The sequence below is a fragment of the Ceratotherium simum genome, chromosome X (assembly GCF_057802395.1).
Source record: "Ceratotherium simum simum isolate JZ-2026a chromosome X, ASM5780239v1, whole genome shotgun sequence".
In the NCBI taxonomy this organism is placed as follows: domain Eukaryota; kingdom Metazoa; phylum Chordata; class Mammalia; order Perissodactyla; family Rhinocerotidae; genus Ceratotherium; species Ceratotherium simum.
Genome location: NC_141940.1, coordinates 29,349,843 through 29,372,759, shown reverse-complemented (window position 1 = coordinate 29,372,759; position 22,917 = coordinate 29,349,843). Strand labels below are relative to the sequence as shown.

General features: G+C 41.6%; 2 protein-coding genes across 3 annotated transcripts in view; one reads left to right on the top strand and one right to left on the bottom strand.

Moving 5' to 3' along the window:
- The first annotated feature begins 5,956 nt into the window (after nt 1–5,956).
- On the top strand, nt 5,957–7,199 carry LOC147911786 (testis-expressed protein 13D-like). Its single transcript, XM_087426410.1, has one exon. It carries the CDS (start codon nt 6,165–6,167, stop codon nt 7,197–7,199), a length of 1,035 nt encoding a protein of 344 aa, XP_087282536.1. The 5' UTR covers nt 5,957–6,164.
- A 12,153-nt stretch (nt 7,200–19,352) lies between these two features.
- Nucleotides 19,353–22,917, bottom strand: part of LAMP2 (lysosome associated membrane protein 2) — a 35,376-nt gene continuing 31,811 nt past the window's right edge. Inside the window, exon 9 of one of the 2 annotated variants that reach the window (XM_087426678.1) lies at nt 19,353–19,742. In XM_087426678.1, coding sequence (XP_087282804.1) covers nt 19,600–19,742 — 143 coding nt within the window. In that variant the 3' untranslated portion in view covers nt 19,353–19,599. Of the gene's footprint in view, nt 19,743–22,059; nt 22,573–22,917 lie in introns of those variants that run through there. The other variant, XM_004437333.3, reaches the window with a different exon arrangement.

Here is a 22,917-nt window from a genome sequence, read left to right as displayed (position 1 = left end):
CATGTCTCTCCACATCCAGCAGCCCACTATGCATTTGGTCATGGGAGCAGCACCCTACAAGCTTGCCATGGCCACCAAGGTCTCCTTTGCTACAGAATAGAACCAAACCTAGGCCCTCTGGCATATCCCATCTGCAGGAGGGGTGACCTCCCCTGTCCTCATTTCCTTGCCAGATGTCATAGTGCTGAGAGGAGGTCACCCCTCTACCAAACCCCTTGGCTACCTGAGGAGCCCCTTGGGATCAACTGAGTGAACAGCAGTGGAAGTGGGCACACTTAACAGATGATGTTGTCACCATCATGTGACTGAAGTTCGCTGGAGAGCTACTTCTTTTCATCCCTTAACCAGGACATCCCTGATGAAAAGGATGAGATCTAAGGATCAACACAATTGACCAACTTCAGGCATGCATCTTAGCACTGCTTTCCCTGGCCAAAATCAGTCCCATCTGTACCATTTCACAAACTCTTAGGCTGTTGCTGATGGTCTGGCTCTCCAGTCCAGCCAATGGCAGCAACAATAATTCCTTGTCCAAGGTTTCCCCCTTTGGTGTAAAGAACTCTTGCCTCATAGATACCCCAAATATAAATCAAGGTCACACGTGCACACATGCCACATATACTGAAACCATAATACAAGGCCTTACCAAGACACTCTTTAGCCCCTTTAGAGTTCCAGACATTACTGATAGTGACCAAGGCATTCATTTCACTTCTTGGAATAACCAATACTGGGCTCTTGAATAGGTGATTCAATGGAACTTTCATCTTCTTTATAGGCTACAGGCTAGAGGCCTCATAGAGTGACATAATAGCTTATTTAAACCAGTTCAAATTCAATTAAATTAAGCATGGTACACTTTTGTTGTCACAAAAACATCAGGGGTAAATTACAATGAAGAGCCTGACTCCATTTTTTGATGTTTGACTGCTGGCAGCTTTTAAGCCTCAACTCTCACTCTCCCCTTGTGTCCCACATCTGGGCAAGCTAATAAAAAAGCCTGAGTGCTTCCTCCTTTGGTGCCAGCAGGAGTTTCAAACCACACAAGCTCCTGCCCACACACAGGAACTGTCACCCCAGTCCCAAACTTAACTACAGTTAAAATTCCAAGCCAGTCTCCTTTCCTTGCTCTCTCAAGCCATTTTTGGACCAACTTGGGAGGCCTGGCTGTTCTCTCCAGAAAGCTCCATTACATAAGTAATAAACATTTTTATACCCTCTTAGTGTGTATGTAGTGTCATCAGTCTTGACGTCTGACCCAAATTTTGGGTGGAGGCTGACCCTGTTTCTGCATGATGGTCACAACATATGCCTGCCACGTCTCCCCTCATGGTCTCAAGGTAACTACTGCAACTCCAAACACATCCTCATCCCAGCATCCCAAAGACGAGGGCTCATGGTGAAAGGTTTTCACTTCATTGGTCCTCTATCTAATCACAAAGGAAAATCTTTCCCTGAAACCTCAAGCAAATTTCCTGATATGTCTCCTTTACCAGCACAAGGTTACATGCCCACCTCTAAACCAATCACTGACAAAGGGGAAAAAGATTGGCTGAGACCAATCATGAGAACTGCCCAGGGCTTGACACAACACTGCCTAAGCAATGTAAAGGTTCTGTTAGCAAGGAAAAGAGTAGGATTTGCTGTTGGTTATTAACCAACAATATCTGCCACGGGAATGTTGATACAGTCCCTTATGAGATATTTTCTGTAGAATTTTTGCAGATGGGTCAGTATATTTGGTACTATATTATTTTGTACACTATTTTTCTGATTGGCTATTAAAGTGTCATCGGCTTCACAAAATGAACTGGGGAACTGTGGCCATATTTTTCTATGGTGTGGAATATACATCTTTAACTTACAATATAAATTTTTAACTTATAATATACTTTTACTTATTTATTTTTTGAGGAAGATTGGCCCTGAGCTAACATCTGTTGCCAATCTTCCTCCTTTTTTCCTTTTTTTTTTCTCCCCAAAGCCCCAGTAGATAGTTGTATGTCATAGTTGTACGTCCTTCTAGTTGCCCTATGTGGGACGCCACCTCAGCATGGCTTGACGAGTGTTGCATAGGTCCACGCCCAGGATGCGAGCTGGCGAACCCCAGGCCGCCGAAGTGGAGCACGCGAACTTAACTGCTACGCCACCAGGCCAGCCCCTCTAATATACTTTTAAGAGTTATTACACTCTTTCATGTATAATGCAAGAATCTCACAACAAGGAATTGCTCTTGGATATTAACCAAAAGTAACATAGAAATGTTGGTACAATCTCTTGGCAGCTATATTTATAAATGAGATGGGTCAATAGCATTCTTTTTGGTAATATATTTTTCTCATTGGTATTATTTATAATGGCCATACAAAATGATATGGGGAGATTTTCATATCTTTCTATGACTGAAATGGCATATATCATAATTATCTGATTTTAAAGGTCAAATAGGAATCAGCATGGAATCATTTCTGTCCTTTTAATAACTGACTATACTCGAACTATGCTTCCATAAGTTGGAGTGCCCCAGGACTCAGTCCTCTGTTTTCTCCTCCTCTCTCTTCCTAGAGGATCTCATTCAAATCCATGTTTGTTACATACCATCAATTCACTATTGATTTCCAAATTTATATTTCCAACCCAATTTCTCCCCTGTGCCCCAGATCTGTATATCCCAGAAGGCCTACCTGATACCTCCACCCTGGTCACTAAGAGCCATCATAAATCACATCTCTGAAGCAGTACTCTTGCTTTTTCCTTTCTTTGCCCGGTCTTCTCCATCTCAGAAATGGTACCACTATCCACCCACTTGCTCAAGCCTAAAAACTAGGGGTCATCTTTGTCTCCTTTCTTTCTCTCAGTCTTTACAATCCCTATCCAAGCAATCTATAATACCTGTCAATTTTACTTTCAAAATATATTCTCGGGCCGGCCCCGTGGCTTAGCGGTTAAGTGTGCACGCTCCACTACTGGTGGCCTGGGTTCGGATCCCGGGCACGCGCCGACGCACCGCTTCTCCAGCCACGCTGAGGCCGCATCCCACATACAGCAACTAGAAGGATGTGCAACTATGACATACAACTATCTACTGGGGCTTTGGGGGAAAAAAGGAGGAGGATTGGCAATAGATGTTAGCTCAGGGCTGGTCTTCCTCAGCAAAAAGGCTGATTAGCATGGATGTTAGCTCAAGGCTGATCTTCCTCACACAAAAAAATAATATATATACATTCTCAATCTCTCTCCCTGTGTCCTTATCCCCTAAAACCATTTCAGACTAAGCCAAATCATGATCACTTCTTACTTGGTCAACTGCAACAGCTTCCAAACTGTTCTCTCTATTTATACGCTTGATCCCATATAATCTCTATTCTATGCAACATCCAGAGTAAAATTTTTCAGATCTGATGACACTACCACTAGAAACACTACAGTGTTGCCCCCTCATACCTAGAATAAAGTTCAGTCTTCTTAATATTGCTTCTGAGGACATACAAGATGACACTTTTGTCTGTTTTCAACATCATCTCATTCCACTCTCTTCCTAACTTACCATGCTCTCGCCACACAAGGATCTTTTCTATTCCTTGAAGATTTGAAGCTTTTCTACACCAAGACTTTTGCCACTGAATTTCTGGGTCTCAGCTCAAATGTCACCTTCTCATAGAGACCTTCCCTAAGCTCCTTTTTTACAGGGGAGAATCTCAAACCCCTATGTAGTCCCTATCTCTCACATCGACTTATATATTAACTTGATAGCACATACCAAAATTTATAATTACCTTGCTTATTTATTTACTTTTTCTCATTTATTTTTCCACCAGTGGCATGAGAGCTGGGAACTTTTCAATATTTTTCACCACTTTTTGTCAAATGAACCTACTACGTGTTCAGTAACTATCTATCAAAGGAAGAAAAATGTATGAATCTGATTATTAAGAGAGAAGCCTAAGTTAGAAATACAGACTCGTGATAGAGGTAGTATTTAAAATTATGGGAGTGAATAAGCTCATCCAAGGAGAGCATATAGAATGAAAAGAGGAGGGGTCTGAAGATAAAACTGGGAAAACACCAACTTTGGGGCTGTGGGCAGAAGAAGAACAAGCAGTTCAAAGAAACTGAGAAAGATAAGCCAGAGGGATAGGAGGAACATCAATAGAATTTGATGTCACAGAAACCAAGACAGGATGGAGGATCAAAGAGGGAGTGGTCAACAGAATCAAATTCTATTGAAAAATCATGTGAAAACTAACTTTCAAAGTATCCGTTCACTTTCATACTGAGGTAGGGACTGTTGGTGACCTTATCAGATAATTTTTACTAAAGTTTTGGGAGGTGAAAACCAAAGTGCGGCAGATTGAATGGCAAAGGGAGTGCAATGAAGTGGACATAGTGTACAGTATTCTGCAATGAGAAGAGAGAAAGGCCAGGACATAGGGTAGAGGAAGTATATTATTTTAAGCACAGAGAAAACTTCAACAGGTTTTCTATATGGGAGAAAAATATCCTGTAGCACAGGAGAGGAGAGAGATGCAGGAAATACAGGAGGAATAAGATGTATTAAAGTCCCAGAGGAAATGGAGTAGGAAGTACTGGGATCTAAAGCATGAAGATAACGTTTACCAAGGAAAGCCAAGGGACTTCATGGCTCAATCACTTAATTTTCTTTTTTTTTCCCCCCAAAACCCCAGTACCTAGTTGTGTATCCTAGTTGCAAGCCGTTCTAGTTCTTGTATGTGAGCCGCCACCACAGCATGGCAACTGACAGACAGGTGGTGTGGTTCCGCAACAGGGAAGCAAACCCCGGGGCCCATGTGGTGAGCACCGAACTTTAACCACCAGGCCATCAGGGCTGGCTCAATCACTTGATTTTCTTTTCTTTTTTTTTTTGTTGAGGAAGATTAGCCCTGAGCTACCATCTGTTACCAATCCTCTTTTTGCTGAGGAAGACCAGCCCTGGGCTAACATCTGTGCCCATCTTCTTCTACTTTATATGGAAGGCTGCCACAGCATGACTTGACAAGCTGTGTGTAGGTCCGTGACCCAGGATCTGAACCTGCGAAACAGAGCGTGTGAACTTAATGCTACGCCACCCGGGCTGGCCCCAATCACTTCATTTTCTTGATGAAAGGAACTCTAAAGTCATGTGCTTAGGATGAGGGGGGAAGAGTGCAGATACCTTGAGACTGTATAGCGTGAAAATTAATAAACAGAAACCTTATTTAAAATGGAATCGGAAGGCCAAAAGGGGGAGCTCCCACGCCCTATCAGATTGCAGAGCCCAATAGGAAGAAGAAAGATTTCCTCTTCTTGCCTAGCAACAGCTCAGCTAATGAGAGACTGTCACAACTCAGCCAATGAAAAGCCATTACATTTCTTGAACTCCCAGTCTTCTCCAATGGACTTTTTGTTTACAATAACCCTCCCAATTTCCTATTCCCCTCTATAAAAGAGTTTCTCCTTTCCTTGTTGCTTAGGATTTGCACTGGCTCACCCTGGTTGCAGACCTCAAATTGCAGTTCTTTGCTAATTGGAATAAACCCATTTTTGCTGGAGAAATAACTGGCTATTTGTTTAAGGTCAACAATAGAAAGTTTGATAGAGTAATTGCGAGTTACGGGAGAGGGAGCTGAACCAAATAGAGCCCACCCATGCATCCTCTCATTGGTCTCCCAGGTTAGAAATTCATTCCACGCGTCTGGGTGTTTTCCTTCAGAAGCTTTTGGAAACAAGAGTTGTCTCTGGGCTAAGTGCAGTCCCCAGCACAGTCACTCAGCCAGCCTGCCCTGTAGGAGGCGTTGTTCCAAGGAAAGTAGGTCCCAGGTAGAGCCCAGTGCAGCCTCCCAACTTGCCCGCTGAGCAGGGGGCGCTTTGCCCAGAGAGGTTTGTCCCAGTACGCTTTGCGGCGTAACCCAGTGCCCATATCTCTGACGTGTTACCCCGTCGCCCCGGTAGGGATTGGTGTGGTAAGTTAGGGGTCGGTGTGGTAAATGAATCGGCTTCACTCTGTTAGGAGAACGAGTAGGTGAGAGAGAAAGGAGGCCGAAGAGGAGGCCAGGACTGGGCAAGGACTGAAGTAGGACTGAGCCAAGAGGTGAAAGACGGATAAGTTGGCGGCCACCACTTACAACAGCAGCGGCGGCAGGTCTGCTGACTAGGCCACAGCGGCCATGGCCTTGGACTTAGGGGACCACAAGAGCGGTTTCCACCACAGAGAGGTAGTCATGTTTATCAACGAAGAGGTGCTCAATAACGGCGGTGGCCCAGACTTCTACTTGACCTTCTGCTCGAAGACCTGGAACGAGATAGAGGACGAGCTGCGATCCATCCTGGCTGACCCGCAGGTGCCGCGTCCCATCAAGAGGGCCTGCACCTGGAGCGCACTGGCCTTGAGTGTGCGTGTGGCCGCAAGTCATCGGGAGGAGCAGACGCGCCGGGTCCGGCAGCTGCAGGAGCAGGTGAAGGAGCGCGAGACGGCCGTCTGGGCTCTGGCCTCCCAGCTGCAGCGGCTGCGGAAGGAGCGCGAAAAGATGGTCTCGCAGTTGCATTGCGCACGAGACGACCTGCGGCGGGTGCTGGAAGAGGGTGAAGGGCTGCGCGGGCAGCTGCCCCAGGAGGTCGTACCCAGGTCTCGAGCCCAGCAGCTCGGGATTGAGGTATGGCCCGTGACTACAGAGGAGCGGAACAAGGTGCTGGCCGAAAGGTCTCAGCATTGGCAGGGGGCGGAGTCCCAGAGCGAGGAGGCCCAGATGGCCTCCACAACAGGTGTGCTTTACGTGCCAGGACCCCCCAGTCCCTGGGCCCAGGTTGTTCAACCCCCTCTGCCAATGCCATTCCCCACGCCATTCCCCACGCCATTCCCATACCCACCACTTCCCCTACCAAGAGTAGTCTCAGAAGCGGAAGTGGCAGCAGGAACAGCATTCCCACCCCAGATGCCTAATGGGGGGATCTACCCACCTGGCGTGTGGCCTGCAGTTGGGTCCCAGGAGGAGATGGCCCTGCAGTGGGACCAGAGCAGCCAAGGCCAAGTGGAAGGTCCTGTGATGCCCCACTTCATAAACGCCTCAGGGCACAGCTGGAGCCAAGGAGACCCAGGGAACCAACAACCTCAGGAACAGATGCCCAAGCTACCAAAAGGTAAGAAAGCCTTCCAGTCCCAGCAAGAGGGGAAACCTGCCCCAGACCTCAGGAGGAGGGACTGAGACTGCCTATGGTGTAGAGCTTGATAAATTTTTCCTAACATTTTGGCTTGTGACAAATGCAAGAAAATCTAGATAGTAAGTGAGGTGGGATGCCTTGACCCAAAACAAACTCCTCACTGAACTCAGGGGTGTAGAAAGAGAATGGAGACATATTCCAAAGATAAATCAATTTCTGGAGGCCCCCTTCTGATCAAAAACTAACTCTTTTATTTATATCATAGAAAATTTGAAAACCAATGAAACAAAAAATTTTCATTATCCTACCATCAAGCAATAATCATTTTTAACACACTAATATATCTATTTCCAAATATGGATTTCTTTCCCTCAGTTTCATATTATATATGTATATGTGTATATATAATTGTGTTGTTTTAAAGAAAGATGAGATTCTATTGAATATGTTAATTAATCTTTTAAAGGAAATTTCTCCAGTTGCATTTGAGTTCACAGGTGGTGGACTCTGGATGGCTGCTACCGATTGGTTGACACCCTGGAGAGCCAGATGTGATGAAACATTCTCTTTTTCTCCTTTCTGTATTCTCCTTAACCTCCTCTCCCCCATAGTACCAGGTCTTCGGCTGAGAATAACCATGCTTTTAGAACATAAAGTACATTATATTCTAGGAACACTGCTTTTCCTTGAGAATGCTATTGTTATGCTATAACCTGCAGCAGTGTTCATATTTCTTTCTTGATTTGTTTTTATAACATTCATAGGTGAGGGCCTGTTCTTTGTGTCTCTAAGCTGCAGGAACTTTGTCTGAAGCTGAAGAGGCTCCAGCTCCCAGTGTGTGAATCTTCACAAAATACCCTCCTGCCTCTCAGCAGCCTTCACCTCAGTGAGACCTCAACTGGCTGGAGCTAAAAAGAATGTGAAGGAATGAGAGAAAAGGAGACATTCTGGCACACATCTTGGAACAAGAGAGAGCACACAGATTTTGTTAGAACTTAATCCTTCTGTTGTGGAAAAGGAATTGACATAGCAGAGTTCAAAGGGGGCTGGGAGGGTAGTGTTAAATTTTAGAGGTTATAGCAAGTTTTTAAATTTCACTCATTAATTCACTGAACAAATAGTTATTGATTGCCTAGTATGTGTTAGGAACTACAATTATATGTTATTATCTGGTGTGCACATTATAACCTAATTGGATGAGTTTGGATAGATGGCAGGAGAGAGCCTAATCTGAGATACAGTGTAGACCAGGGGTGTCTTCTTTGCCTAGCATGTAGTGTGGCTTTTGGGTGAACTCAATTGAAATAATGTCAAGATCCATTTCTACGATTCTGGGGGCAATGTCAAAGAGACTTTCATGGAAGGATTTGAATGACTGAACTGCTCATCACATTAATCCCGGTGGAGACGAATGGACAGTGGCAAATATCAAGAAAGTAGCCTGACGAAAGTGCTGGCGGGACTTTTCTGATACTCTGCTGATTTCCTCCTTTGAGAGGGACGGCTATTTTCCTGGTTGCCTGAAAGACCACTGGGTGACTGTCTCAAAGGACGGTGCCTGGGGGAGTGTTGGCTACACACTCGAGCCCTCAGCCTCAGGTCACCACCATCCCAAGGCTCTTTCCAGTCAAGAGTGGATGAAGAACAAAATGGATTCCAAGGACTGGCGTCGTGCTATGGATGGTGCTTCTTTTGGGAGGACTAACTGGATTAAAAACAGAACTGGACTGAGACAAGCATTCTTGAGAACGCCCCTGGGCCCCTTCTCTTCCACTTGGTGTGTTCTCTGTGTGCTCCCCCGAGGCAGGTGAAGCCCAGGGGGGTGGGAGGAGTTAGATCAGCGTCCAGTCTGACCAAAAGGTGTCCTTGAGTTCCCCCATGAGATCCCAGCTCACCAAGCTCAACCTTTGTCAGTTTTCTGATTCTAACTAGTAATAAAAAGTGTGCACTTGCCTGCTGTGTCTTTTGTGTAGTGTGCATCCCAGGGCAGGGTTGCTCAGAGGCGGTAGATTAAATCTGCATCTTCCTTTCATCCCACTGAGGTGAAGGAAAGTTCAATCTCAGTCACTACGGAAGGGCTCCTCCTCTTGCTGTGAGTTACCCAAGAATGGGAAGGGAGGGGCTTTATGGGGTCTTCAGTCTGTTGTGATTGTCCCTGCTCCCCTCACTGTCCAAGTCCACGTGGTCCCTAGAAAGTGAGCGTCTCTGCTGCTCCTGGGCTCCTGGGACACAACAGGTGAGGTGGGGAGGGGAATTCTGCCTAGGCTGGGAGCCCTAATGCTTGGGGTCAGGCCTCCCTATGTGCCCCAAGAAGCCATTTTCCTGAGGTTCTGTCTCCCAGAGGTCCCACAAGCGGAAATTTCCCTCCTGCATTTCTGCCCTACAAGGCACTGTTCCTTCCCGCCTATGGGTAATCCCATCAACGTGCTTAAGATACTGGAAAACAACCAAGCTTAGACGGTCTGCTAACAAGATAAATGTTCCATAAGGCAAAGTGGGGTGGAATCTGGCTCCTGCTTGGTATAGGGACAGGGATGGGGCAGAGAACAGAAGTGATCCAGCCCCACCAGCTTTCTCTCTTCCCTCAGAGTCCTGATTACCGGGAGGCCTTGGTTACTTGGGAGGGTACTGGGAAGGAAGGGGACCACTGGCGACATCAACCCAAAGCTAGGTTTTCTGGGTCAGAAGCTGGTTTTGTGATACTCTTGTGTGTGCCGATAGCTCCCTGGAATTTGGGGAGGATGGGACCAGATGGAGACTTGGGAATATTATAGTATATTTTAATCTGGTGGTTCTCAATGTGTGGCTTCTGGACCAGAAGTATCAGGGTCACCTGGGAAGTTGTTACAAATGCAAATTCTTTGTTTGTTTTATTTTGTGAGGAAAATCAGCCCTGAGCTAACATCCATGCTAATCCTCCTCTTTTTTTTTTTTTTTTTTGCTGAGGAAGACCGGCTCTGAGCTAACATCTATTGCCAATCCTCCTCCTTTTTTTTCCCCAAAGCCCCAGTAGATAGTTGTATGTCATAGTTGCACATCCTTCTAGTTGCTGTATGTGGGACGCGGCCTCAGCATGGCTGGAGAAGCGGTGCGTCGGTGTGCGCCCGGGATCCGAACCCGGGCCGCCAGTAGCGGAGCACGCGCACTTAACCACTAAGCCACGGGGCTGGCCCACAAATGCAAATTCTTGAGTCAGACTTCCTGACTCCGGAAGTTCTGAGAGCGAGGCCTTACAAGTGTTTCTGATGCCTGCTGAAGTTTGAGAACCTTTGTTTGTAATTCATAGTGTAATGTGAACAAATCACCCTAGATCTCATTATGGTTGGTTCATTTAGGGCTTCACAACACACTCTGATGTCCATTGGAATGTCTGTAGATCTCGATAAAAGCAGACTCATCCCTGGGCAGAGCTCTTCCATAGCTCAATGTGACTACCTAATATTTCAGGGCTGATTCTTTTCACAGCAACCTACATGGATCTTTGGCCAGAATCACTGAGGTTGGCTGTCAATTATCCCTTCATTCTGGGCTGGGCACATGCAGGTAAAGGCATTAAGTTGTTTAAGGGAAGAGCCTGGGCTTTGGAGCCAGAGATACCTGGGTTTATATACCTGCTCTGCCATTCACTAGCTGTGTGACCTCGAACAAGCTACTGAATTTCTCCGATCCCCAAAAAATGTTGACTCCCTTCCCGTACCCTTAGGGTTCTGCTTTGTGATGATGGGGTAATGGGTATAAAGGATACCCATTGAGTGCCTACTTATACCGCTGAGCACCTATGACACTGTGTGGCCATTATCCCATTGGTGACCATCACAGCTCTATAAAGTACAGGTACAATTGAGACCTCTATTAATAGTTCTTCAAGGAGGATATTTTACTCCATTTTACAGATGTGGCAACTCAATAACTTAACCAAAGTTATTCAGTTGGGAGTTGGTGAAGCCTGGGTTTAACTCCAATCTGCCTGGCACCAAACTCCACGCCCTTTCTACTACATCACAGTGCCTCAACTTTTTACCCTTATCAATTAATAGCAGTTAACAGGGTCTGTCAATACCTTGACCAATAGAATTGACTATAATGGAAGGACTCTGAGTCATAGAGGCAGTCTGGTGGAGAGGAATATGGGCAGAGATGGCAAAAGAGTCAGGCTTGGTCGCTGTGGAGTGTTGGTGATAGAAAAGAAGGTGCTGGAAGAAGAGGATTGTGGACATGGCTCCTAGAGGTGTCAGCCTGGTGAAACTTGCAGACAGAGATGCAGAAGACGGAGCAGCATGAAGTGGTTGATATGTTCCCCGCCTCACCTCTACAGAGCCCCTTGCCAACAACACTTACACTCTCCTTTGTCTCAACTACAGAAGCAGAGGCTCCAGTCCACCCCTTCCTGTGGGGGCCTCTGCAGGCAGCCTGTGGAAAAGTGTAGGGATGGGTAGAAGCACCTCTCAGGCATCACAGGAGGCAACAACAGACCAATGATAAGTGTGCCTCTGCATCGCTTTGCAGGTAGGAGAGCTATACATGATGAATGGTAAATAAAGGCCAGGTGACTGGACAAATAAACAATGTAAAATAAATGAATTTTTCTTTGATAAAAACATGTTTCGAATGAAGGGAGAGTCCTGATATCTGGTAGGAGTGGAAGCTTTGTCCTCTCACAGAGGCAGCTCTCATTTATGAGCAGAATGCAAGAGAGAAGGAGATTCAAAGCCCACTCCCTTGGGAAATCATTTTCTTGAGGCCCTTTCTGATTATCAAAGTAAACTGGATTCACCAAAACAGAAATATGAAAAGCAATTAAAACCACCCACAATCCCAAAACCTGGAGGTGACTGCTGTTTATATTTTAATGTATTAACTTTATATACACACACATATGTACATATAAGCATATACATATATAACAAGACAGGATATGGTACATACTTTTTTGTAGCCTCCTCAACTGTAGAAGCACTGGCTCCAATCTGGACCCCTCCTGTGGTGGACTCTGCACCCAGCATGGGGGAAGGTGTAGGGCTAGGGAGAAGCACCTCATGGGTGGCAGAGGAGCAGTTATAGATATAGATGTATAGATGTAGATATAGATTTATTTTGTTGTTACATGCCGCCAAGTCGGCTCTGACTCCTAGAGACCCTATGAATCAGTGACGTCCACAATATCGTGTCCTCAACAGCCCTACTCAGCTCCTGTAGACTCATGCCTATGGCTTCCTTTATAGAGTCAATCCACCTCATATTTGGTCTTCCTCTTTTCCTGCTGCCTTCTACTTTTCCCAGCATTATTGTCTTTTCCAAAGAATCCTTCCTTCTCACGATGTGCCCAAAGTAGGACAGCCTCAGTTTTGTCATTTTTGCCTCCAGGTAGTGTTCAGGCTTAATTTGCTCTAGGACCCACTTGTTCATCTTTCTAGCAGTCCAGGATTAAAAATAGATTTATTTACCAAAACAGAATAATGGTACATATTTCTTTCCAACATTTGTTTTTCACTTAGTAGACACAAGCATAGTCTCGTAGTCACATTATTTGAGAATGTGATTTTAAATGGCCGCAGAGCATTCTGTCATGTCAGTGTTTCAATTTACTTAACTAGTTCTATCTAATTGGGCATTTAAATTGTTTTCAATTTTTTTTTTCCCCAAAGCCCCAGTAGATAGTTGTATGTCATAGTTGCACATCCTTCTAGTTGCTGTATGTGGGACGCGGCCTCAGCATGGCCGGAGAAGCAGTGCATCGGTGTGCGCCCGGGACCCGAACCCAGGCCGCCAGCAGCAGAGCACGTGCACTTAACCACTAAGCCAGGGGGCCGGCCCTGTTTTCAAATTTTTCTTTTCACTCTCAACATTATGTTGGTGTGCACAGTTTTCAGTACCATGGCCAAGGGTGCATATTATCATTAAAAATATCTTAACCAGTTTGAAAGATATCTTGTTTTAATTTATATTTCCTTGCTTACTAGAAAGATGGACATTTTTTCAAGTTACTTATCCATTTGTATTTCTTCTGTCATGATTTTGCTATCATGCCCTTATTCAAGTTTACTCATGGAATATTCACCTTGTTTTGTATTTATTTGATAGTAAGGACATTAACCTAACCCTTTGTCACACATAAGATTGCAAGTATTTTCTCTTGTTTGTAGTTTATCTCTAAATTTGTGTCTGGTGGCATTTTGATGGTCAGGAGTATTACATTTTTGTATATTGCGATCTTTTCTTTTCCACTGTCATTTCCTCTTTTTCTTTTATTCTTAGGAAGGTCTTCTTTATTTTGAGATAAGATATACAGCCATCTATATTTGATTCTATATTTTTGATAGTTTTTAAAAATTTAACTCTTTAACCATCCTTGAATTTATTTTGGTTCTTATTGTGAGGTAGGTGTCTAAATTTATTTTTCTCCAAAATAATCAACCTAGTATCTCAGCATCATTTTTCAATGTTCCATTCTTTCCTCATTGATCTGAAAAGAACATCTTTATCAAAAACCAAATACACACACACACACACACATATCAATATGTATCTTGTCCGCCAAGCTGTTGGTTTATTCTTATATCCATCTAACATTTGATTCTGGCTTTATAACAGATTTTAATAAATGTAGTGCAAGTTATCACTCATTATTCATCTTTTTCTAAACTTTCCTGGTACTCATCACTTGTTTATTCTCAGTTGAAGCTTTATAATAATTCTCTCTTCCTTTGAGTCCCAGACGTACTTCCTTCAGTTGGATTCTGTAAGACTTACTCTATAACTTCATGATTCATTCCTCTTTTTTAAACCTAGTTTGAGTGCATTTCTGTTCCTTAAGGTTTTATCTCAGCCCTATTCTCTCTTCACTTCCTGCTTCTGTGATCTTGTCTAAACCTTTGACATCTATCATGTTTAGAAAGATCCTGATCTATAGCATAAAAAAAGTCACGTTTATTGCCTACTACATATTTGGTAGCATTATGTTATTTAATTCTCTTTAAAACCCTACAAGATGGGTAGTTATATCATCTCCATTTTACAGATGGAGAAAGCTAGGCTTAGAGAGGTTAAGTAACTTGTCCAAGGTCACACCACTACGGTATGGTAAAAGCCAGGATTCAAATTCTGTTCTAACACACCTGCCATGCTATACTATATAGCATTTAAAAGAAGGAAAATTGAATATTAAATATTCTGTCTGTTTTAAAATGGAAAATTATAGCAACCATAGATACAGACTTCTGTTTTTGGAATTGAAAATGACACAGGAACCAATATGCCGTACTGAAGGGGGGCTGTAACGGCAGAGTGCTTAAAGGCATTGGTTCTGACTGCTTGGGTCTGAATCCCAGATGCATTCAATGGATTAATGGTAGACGATATAATCCACGCACAGCAGTCTCCACAGTTCCTGGCACATATCAATTCTAGATGTATATTTTTTTCACATTTTAACATCTTTGAAACCAGTAGATCTCCCACAACCACAGTTTAATTGGCAGTATTTATCTTACAAGTGATGGCATCTTACATTTGATAAGATAAGGTATAAAGTACTAAATAAATGTTTAGCTATTACACAAGACGACCACTCATCCATTCAGCAAATATTTATTTCATGTGAACTATGTGCCAGGCACTGTTCTAGGGACTGGAAGAGAGTAGTAAACACAGCAAAAATTCCTGCTCTCATGAAGTTTACCTTCTAGTGGAAGACACACATGAAACACAGATTAACAAGTAAAATATATAGTATGTCAGATAGTGATAGGTGATAAGTACTAAGTGAAACAGAGTAAGGGGAATGGAAAATGGAGGGGGGGGCCAGGAGTGTTACTTTAAATAGGGTGGTCAGGGAATGCTTCACCGACTGGGTGACATAAGAGAACCGAATGAGATGGGAGGGTGACCCATGAGGATAGCTCGGGGAGGTCTTTCCAGGCAGAAGGCAGAGCAAGTGCAAGGGCCTTGAAGTGAGAGCATGCTTAAGGTCTTTGAGGAGCAGCAAGAGGGCCAGTATGGCTGCAGTGGAGTGAGTACAGGACAGCAGGAGATGAGGTGGGGAAGGGGGGCGCTGCCGATTATGGCTGGAAACTTTAAGTATATGGGTAAGAATTTCTTGAAATCCTTTCAAAAGGTTCCAGATCTGAGAGTAGCAACTGCGTTTGGGGGCTCAGAACCACCTAGCAAGGATTGCTGAGTGTTATGGCTACACTGCACTCAAAGCTGGGGGGTGGATGGGGTGTAGGGATGGCATTAATTTAGGGAAAGTGAGGACAGAGACAGTTCCATTTAGTCTCTTAAACACACTAATGCACAGTCAAAATGATTCATGGTGCAGAACAGTTTGAGGGCAGAATGATAATGATACGTGATCAGAATAACTAGATGAGGATACTCTGAAAAAAGCGACATTCAGGGCTTAACATTACTGATGAGTTACAGCACAAACTGGCCTTGATTTGATCTTTCAAAAGGCATGCTGCCACAACATCAGTCTGCCCCTCGAGTGAGCTGGACAAGACTTAAGTTATTTTAAGAATACTGAAGAACATTTATAGGGTGATTACATACAAGATAGACGAGTACAGATTTCTGTAACCATTTAATGTAAGGCATATGTTTTTTAAAAATCTATCGTTTCTTAGAAACCAGGATGCATAGCGGTTAAGAACATGGTTTTTGAAGGTAGACAGAGCTGGGCTCAAATGTCAGTTTTGTCACTTACTCCCTGTGCGACTTGGGTTAAGTATCCAACTCAAGCCTCAGTTACCTCATCTGTAAACTGGGAATGATACTGTCCAAGCACAGAGTTGCTGTGAGGATTAAATGAAATAATGTGTGTAAAGTGCACAACACGGTAACTGCTCAACAGAACTGTAGCTGCTTTTTCCTACTGAAAATGCATTGTATACCAAAATTTCTCCTGTCCATTATGCATACCTCTTGAAACACAGGGGCTCAAATTTACACTGCCATCAAAATACATGCAGATAGTAAAGGCAAAGAGAAAGTAAAACATTTCCTCAGAGTTCTAAAGGCAGTTCTAGAATTCAGAGTATACACACTGAACTTAAAAAGATAAACTTTCAAGTTGAATTTTTAGATATATGGTAACCCTCACAGCAATATCTATAGCACCACTCTTCTTGCTATCAGTAATCTTTCAGAGGCTCTGTGAGGTGCAGAGTCAGTGAAGTAGCTCAGTGAAGAAGTTGAGACAAGAAAGACAGGTTCCATTGAGAACTCCCTTTCCAGTCCCACAAATGCAAGGTAAGGCCATTTTTTTTTTTTACTTAATTAAAAGCCATTAAACATCTAACAATCAGAATATGAAATCCTATTACTCAGAAACTATAGAGAGATCCAATATGTTCAATTCCTTCTGCCACCAAAAATGTCCCTTATGGAAAAAGGAGTGTGTTGTCATTTAATCCAATCATCCAACATTTGAGCATTAGACCAGGTGGTAAGGAATTTAAAGGAATTTTCAGAAAATGGATAGCTCCCCCTCTGCCCCTGCCATACCCCTGAGGTACATCTTGCTCAGAATGGAATGAGCTTCAACAATGAGTACATTTCATCAGTGCAGACAGACATTGCTAAAACTACATTTATTATAAAGCTCTTAGATTTGTTAGATTTCCATATTTTATTTTCAATGTTTGCTTGGAATTTTCATGACCACCTATGCCCCCATATTAGAAGTGCCTGTACTAAAGCTTCTAAAGCCTTCTTTTGTGTGTGTGTGTGTGTGTGTGTGTGTGAGGAAGATCAGCCCTGAGCTAACATCCATGCCAATCCTCCTCTTTTTGCTGAGGAGGACTGGCCCTGGGCCAACACCTGTGCCCATCTTCCTCCACTTTATATGGGACACCGCCACAGCGTGGCCTGACAAGCGGTGCATCGGTGCGCGCCCGGGATCCAAACCCTGGCCGCCAGCAGTGGAGCACTTAACCGCTACGCCATGGGGCCAGCCCCCTAAAGCCTTCTTAATGATGGCACTTGGTTAATCTGCAGACCTAGGAGATCATGATTCCTACTGACAATCAAGAGACTAGATTTGAGGAACTTAGATTAAGCAAATCAATCCAAACTCTTAAGGCTGAGCACATGGAATAAAAATGAACTTATCCATAGTGATATGGATTGTATGATCTTTATTATTTTTTAATCCATTAATCTAAAAACCACACATATCAGATCAAACAGGAATACCACAGTATGCTTTATTTTGCAGGTATTATTAGTTTACTAAATTGATATATCCAAAACTTTAGGTAGCAGCAAGGATCAGTTCTTCCAAAAAGGCTTAAGTGAAAAGCAATTCTTTATATTCATGAGTTCAAGGTCCTACTGTCTGATCCACTGTTGAACTGACATAAAAATGAATTCAGTGAGCATAGCTAATTGAATACTCAGGTCATAGATTTGGGGCTTCCTGTATTTTATTGGGGTTGAAGCAGCTTTTGTTTTAACCCTCTGTTAATATTTTGTATTTTAATCTTAATTCTCAAAGAAGAATTAAACATATGTTTGCTAATTAAGATACAGCCATGATACCTAATGAAGAATTAGTGATATTAGTCTCCTATCCAAATGGTAGAAAACTTTTAAATGAACCCATAATTTTGAATGTATCTGTATTTCCAATTCACATACTTAGTAAGGTCACAAGCGGATTTAAATAATCTGGTTTCTAGACATTCATCTCAAACATATTTATTGAAATGAAGCCACTGTTCTTTACGGTGCCATCATTTTGACCAAATAACAAAATAAACAACTGTTTTCACAGGAGAATATTTTAAAAGAAAACATTCTTTATATACTTAGCAAATAGAGGAGAGCTTGAATCTGAAAGTCAGAGCTAGCGAGTTCTAAGGAAGATGTAACTGAGCAATCTGACTTTCTACTCCAGTTTGGAATATATGCTTCCAAGATGAACATATAGACAGAATAGTAAAGAAAGATTTTGATGAATTTTCTTTCTTCTTAAAAATTTTTTCTAATTCCAATGATTGGCAAAGAGTTCTGGCATAAGTTAACGGCAGCAATACAGGGGTGAGCATCTGCATTGTGCTGAGAGGTAGATTGGGACTTAATCCTTAGATTTAATAACAAACTAACTTTATTTAAGGTTTAGGCTTAATTTTTTAATCCATGGAACATTTTGAAGTAAAAGCAGAGATCTTTGGAAACTTTTCGTTTTAGTCATATAGAGATAAAATAGCTTGATAAACATCTGCCTTATGATAATAACAGGTGTGCAAAGCAGCCATTTGGGACCTAGAGAAATACGACACTGTGCTTCCAAATCAAAGGGCAATTCAGCAGCCTAGCCAATCAAGCAGACAATGGGATGAGTGGTCTGTATGACCTTACTCCAGAAGCCAGAGCCATTAGACATCCCTACAGGGATATAAGTCTATATGAAGATCAACAAATTTACAGAACAATCCCGGTAGAGCTTTGGCTAGGCAGCCATCTGACTGATGACACTTCAGGGCCCACTAGCCTCTAGAATTAGCACTTGCTGCTGCAAGAAAAAAGAAATCAATACATTAAAAATATCAATTAGAACTTATTCATATAGGGAATGGGAGAGCGCAAGAGGCACACAAAGTATAGAAGTTTTTTTGTGGTTTGTTCTTTTTTTAGTGGAGGATGAATGAACTTTCTGAACAAGTTAAGGCTCCAAGGGAAAAAAAAATCAAAAGCATAACCCAAAAAAACCATAACCCACTCTATATCAACACCTTAAAAAAAAGCTGAAGATCTTACTTCATCCTTCAGCAGAAATGTCAAGTCTGAGATAATATATTCAAACTCCAGAAGGCAAAAAAGAGACATCCTTGTTAAAATACAGTTGTAATGAAGAAAACAGCCAGACTTTTGCTATTAAACACAATATCGTGAAGCCATTTCTTTCTTTTTTTTTTTTTAACTAACAGAAAAACACTACATAGATTTAAATAATCCTGATTAGGAGGTAGGGAGAGGAAGTCTTATTACAAACCAAATTTTATGTTTGCCACCAATGAAAATGAGTTCATTATGTTCTTGAATTTATTTCCTGAAGCAAGTTAAATTCTCTAACAGCTTTGATTTTACAAATAATGTCAAAGTAGCAAAATACAAGTAACTGCAACATATAAAATTATACTTCAGCAGAAATTCTTCCTAATTAAATCCAGAGGCTTAAAATCATTATTTACTAAAAAAAAAAATTCTACACCACAGTTTTTCTTTCAATTACATTTTAAGAAAGGAAGAAAAAAATTGAAAAAAAAATTGGTCCTAATATATTTTTTCTTAAATAATTGCTACTCATGCCCAAGTTGGCTAGCAACTCACTGAGGTTAGTCTGCATATCTTAAACAATCAATTGCACAGCATTTCCTGGCTTTTAACCAATGGAAACATAACTTCTGATGGCAAAAAACAAAAAGCACTAGATTTAATTGATTACACAGACTGATAACCAGTACGACTTTTCCTTCTTCCAATCATATAAGAGATAAAGACAACAATTATAAGGAAGCCCAAGGCCACACCCACTGCAACGGGAATAAGAAAGTTGAGGTCAGAGTCAGCAGAACATTCTTCAGCTGTTAGAAAAGAACAGACAAAAAGCAAAGAAAGGAAATTAGTAAGGGATGCAATTAAGCAGAAACAAGCAAACAAGAAACAAGCATTTTGAAAGTGTACATAGATTAGTCTTTTGTAGCATTACCCCGATTTTCTTATTTTCTCTATATCCACCCAAATATTTCTAAGCAACTGATTCTCCTATATCTCTCAATATCACTTCATCTCAAATCACACCTAATTCCTCAGTACAAAAAACAGAAGTTAAGGGAAGAACAGGAAAGTGTCCAAAACACAGAACTGTGCTTGTCTAATGGCACCGTGGAAAAGAGCTATCTATCATCTACACTTACAACCACTGCCTGCATACTTCCCCACTCCCTCTCTCTCTTGCCGCAACTATCATTAAAATATAAATAAGAATTCTGTATGAGTAATAAAATTTAAGTTAAAAAGGACTTAGGATCCAGAAAATGTAGTATAATTTTTTTTCACTCAGGCATTAGGTAGCTACCAGGTCATATATAATCATTTGTAGCTGAGCAGTGGCCTGGAAGAACAATAGCAGAATCCAATACATCGCAGTCCATTCCACTGGACCACCAGGAGGGCAGTGTGTGCAGTGCAGACTCTGAGCTATGGATTCAGACAGAACAGAGTTTGAATCTTGACTCCTTCAATTATTGGCTAAAGGACCTTGGTCAAGTTATTTAAACTAGGCTTCACTTTCCTCATCTGTTAAAAGGGGGATAATAATACCTATATTATAAGGTATTTGAGGATTAAATACAATTATATTTCTAAAGCATTTGATGCACATCAGGTAGTCAACAAGTGTTCATTCCCTTCTCTTTTCCTCCCATGTTTGTGATCCCATCCTAGGAGGTTTAGGTTTTGGAGTAGCAAAGAGATCAAAATAGGAGTGTCTCAGTGTAGTATTATTGCAAAAGTCAATATTCAGTACTTTAAAGAATACTTAAGCAAACGAAGTTGGTATCATGTGTTATTTATTGAAAGTAGTTAGTACAGAAGCTCAAAGTGTGCAATTCTGACTCATAATTTCAAGTTAAACTAGTTTTACCAGTGAGTAACTAGATTTCATTGGGACAATTTTTATCAAAATGCTAATAATGGTTTTGTTGCCTACTAGATACATAACCTCAGTGAAGTCACTCCCCTTTCTGTAAAATTATGGGGTTAGAGTAAATAATCTTTAGGGTCCTTTCCAGTATAAGTCTAATGCAATTAACAAAATGTGCTATTTGTTGTAATTTATGATTGAATAGTAACTTGCATTTTCTTCTAATTTTATTTTTTCCTCCCCTTGCACTTCTGTCATTCATAAAAATAGAAATATAGTTGCTAACAGTTGCTAAGGTTCCGAGTATATAATACGAATTTCAGTGACGACGTTAGCCTTTGTTGAAAGGATTTATATATTTTAGTGAAAGCCTTCAGAGACTGATGGCTGGGTACCAAGATCCTGCAATCAGTGAGTTACAGAAATTCTGAAAAAAACAGTATACACATAGAATGAATTAACAAAATAATCACTTCAGTGTGAACGTCTTCTCAAGTCTATTAAGCTTCCTTCTTATATGTCTGTTATACATTCAATATATGTGTGCCGCACTTATAACATGGAGTATGCTTCAACAGGGGCTGATCTAGTTCATTTTAATGCCAACAGCTTCTCTCTACACCCCTATCTATGCTCTGCCCCACAGGGGCCGTTTTGAAGAAGCAAGAGGCTAGTTGCTATGCTTCACTGCCTCCCTTCTGAGATTGCTGTTAGCTTACATTTCATAAGTACCTGTCTGATGACAACACTAAATAGATTTTAATGCTCTAGAGATCAACAAGATGAGGTAGAGAAACACAACACAATCTGTCCTAATTAGTTCATAGACTATTTCTATCTTTCAGTGCTAATCAGGCATCTAAAGAAGAGAAAAACACAAGGAAAAAAAAGGCAAGTGGTTAAATATGCTTGAATCTCTTCAGTCTATATTGCTGAAAAAGAAATATTTTTTTTTAAACTCTAATTCTGAAGCCAGTTTAAGTTCTGTTGTGTCCTCTTGGGTCTGTTTTTTAACCTAGGAAAAAATCACAAGCCTGAGATACTGACTTCATCCTTAGCTTGAACTCAAAGGTATCAGCAAAAGTCACAAAACCTAAAAAATGCTGATGGTCCTGAGCACATTCAACTGAAAACCAAGTCTGAGTGTATCTGATGGGCATTTATGCCACATCAAGATTTATTTAATGAACTATATGCAAAGGCACAGGGATGAGTTTAAATCAGGACAGTTCTTATACATTGAAACAGAACACCGGTAGTGAAACAATATTTATTAATTCCATTAAGAAACAGCTACCTATTTTATTCTCATAATGGCCACATTAATAAGTTTAAGGCATCTGAGGTTAGGATCAAAATTTGGCCAAAGCTTCTTAATATAGACCTTAAAACATTGTGCACCGATGTTCTTTCTAACAAGTTTGCCTTCAGGACCAGTAAATACAAGATTTTTTTATTTTCAGTTGATCAAAGTTTTTATTAGCAAAGACTTATCTCAAAATGCTGGGACTGATTTAAGAATTAAAGTTTCAACATATCAATCTTAAAGAGCGAAGTGTTTCAAAGCCAAGAGGCAAGAAAACCTTGTTATGTACATGTATTTTTATATGATCAATCAGATTGCAGGTTCTAAAATTGCTCATATCCAGCGTGATGGCGCTTGAGACCAATAAAGTAAGCCAGCAACACTAGAATAAGTACTCCTGCCAGGGCTGCTCCCACCGCTATGGGCACAAGGAAGTTGTCGTCATCTGCACTGCAGTCTTGAGCTAGATGTGGAGAAAGGACAATTGAGAACAGAAACAGTGACAAAATGTAAAATCTGTAAATTTTAAGTTAAAATGACAGCACTTTCCAACACACATATTTGTTTTTTACACCAAGGTAACAAGTCACTGGCATTCATGACCAGCAAATGAGATGTTCCACAAAAGTGATTTTGCAAATAACCAAATCATACACTTTTAAGTAACCCCCCAAAAATGCAGTCATTTTAGATGAAAGACATATTAAATGATCACATGCTTCCCAGATTTCTTAAACAGAAGATAATGGATAAAAATAATTAGCCTTTCCTTGATGATCAGGCCATGAGCTTTCAGAGGTAAGCTTAT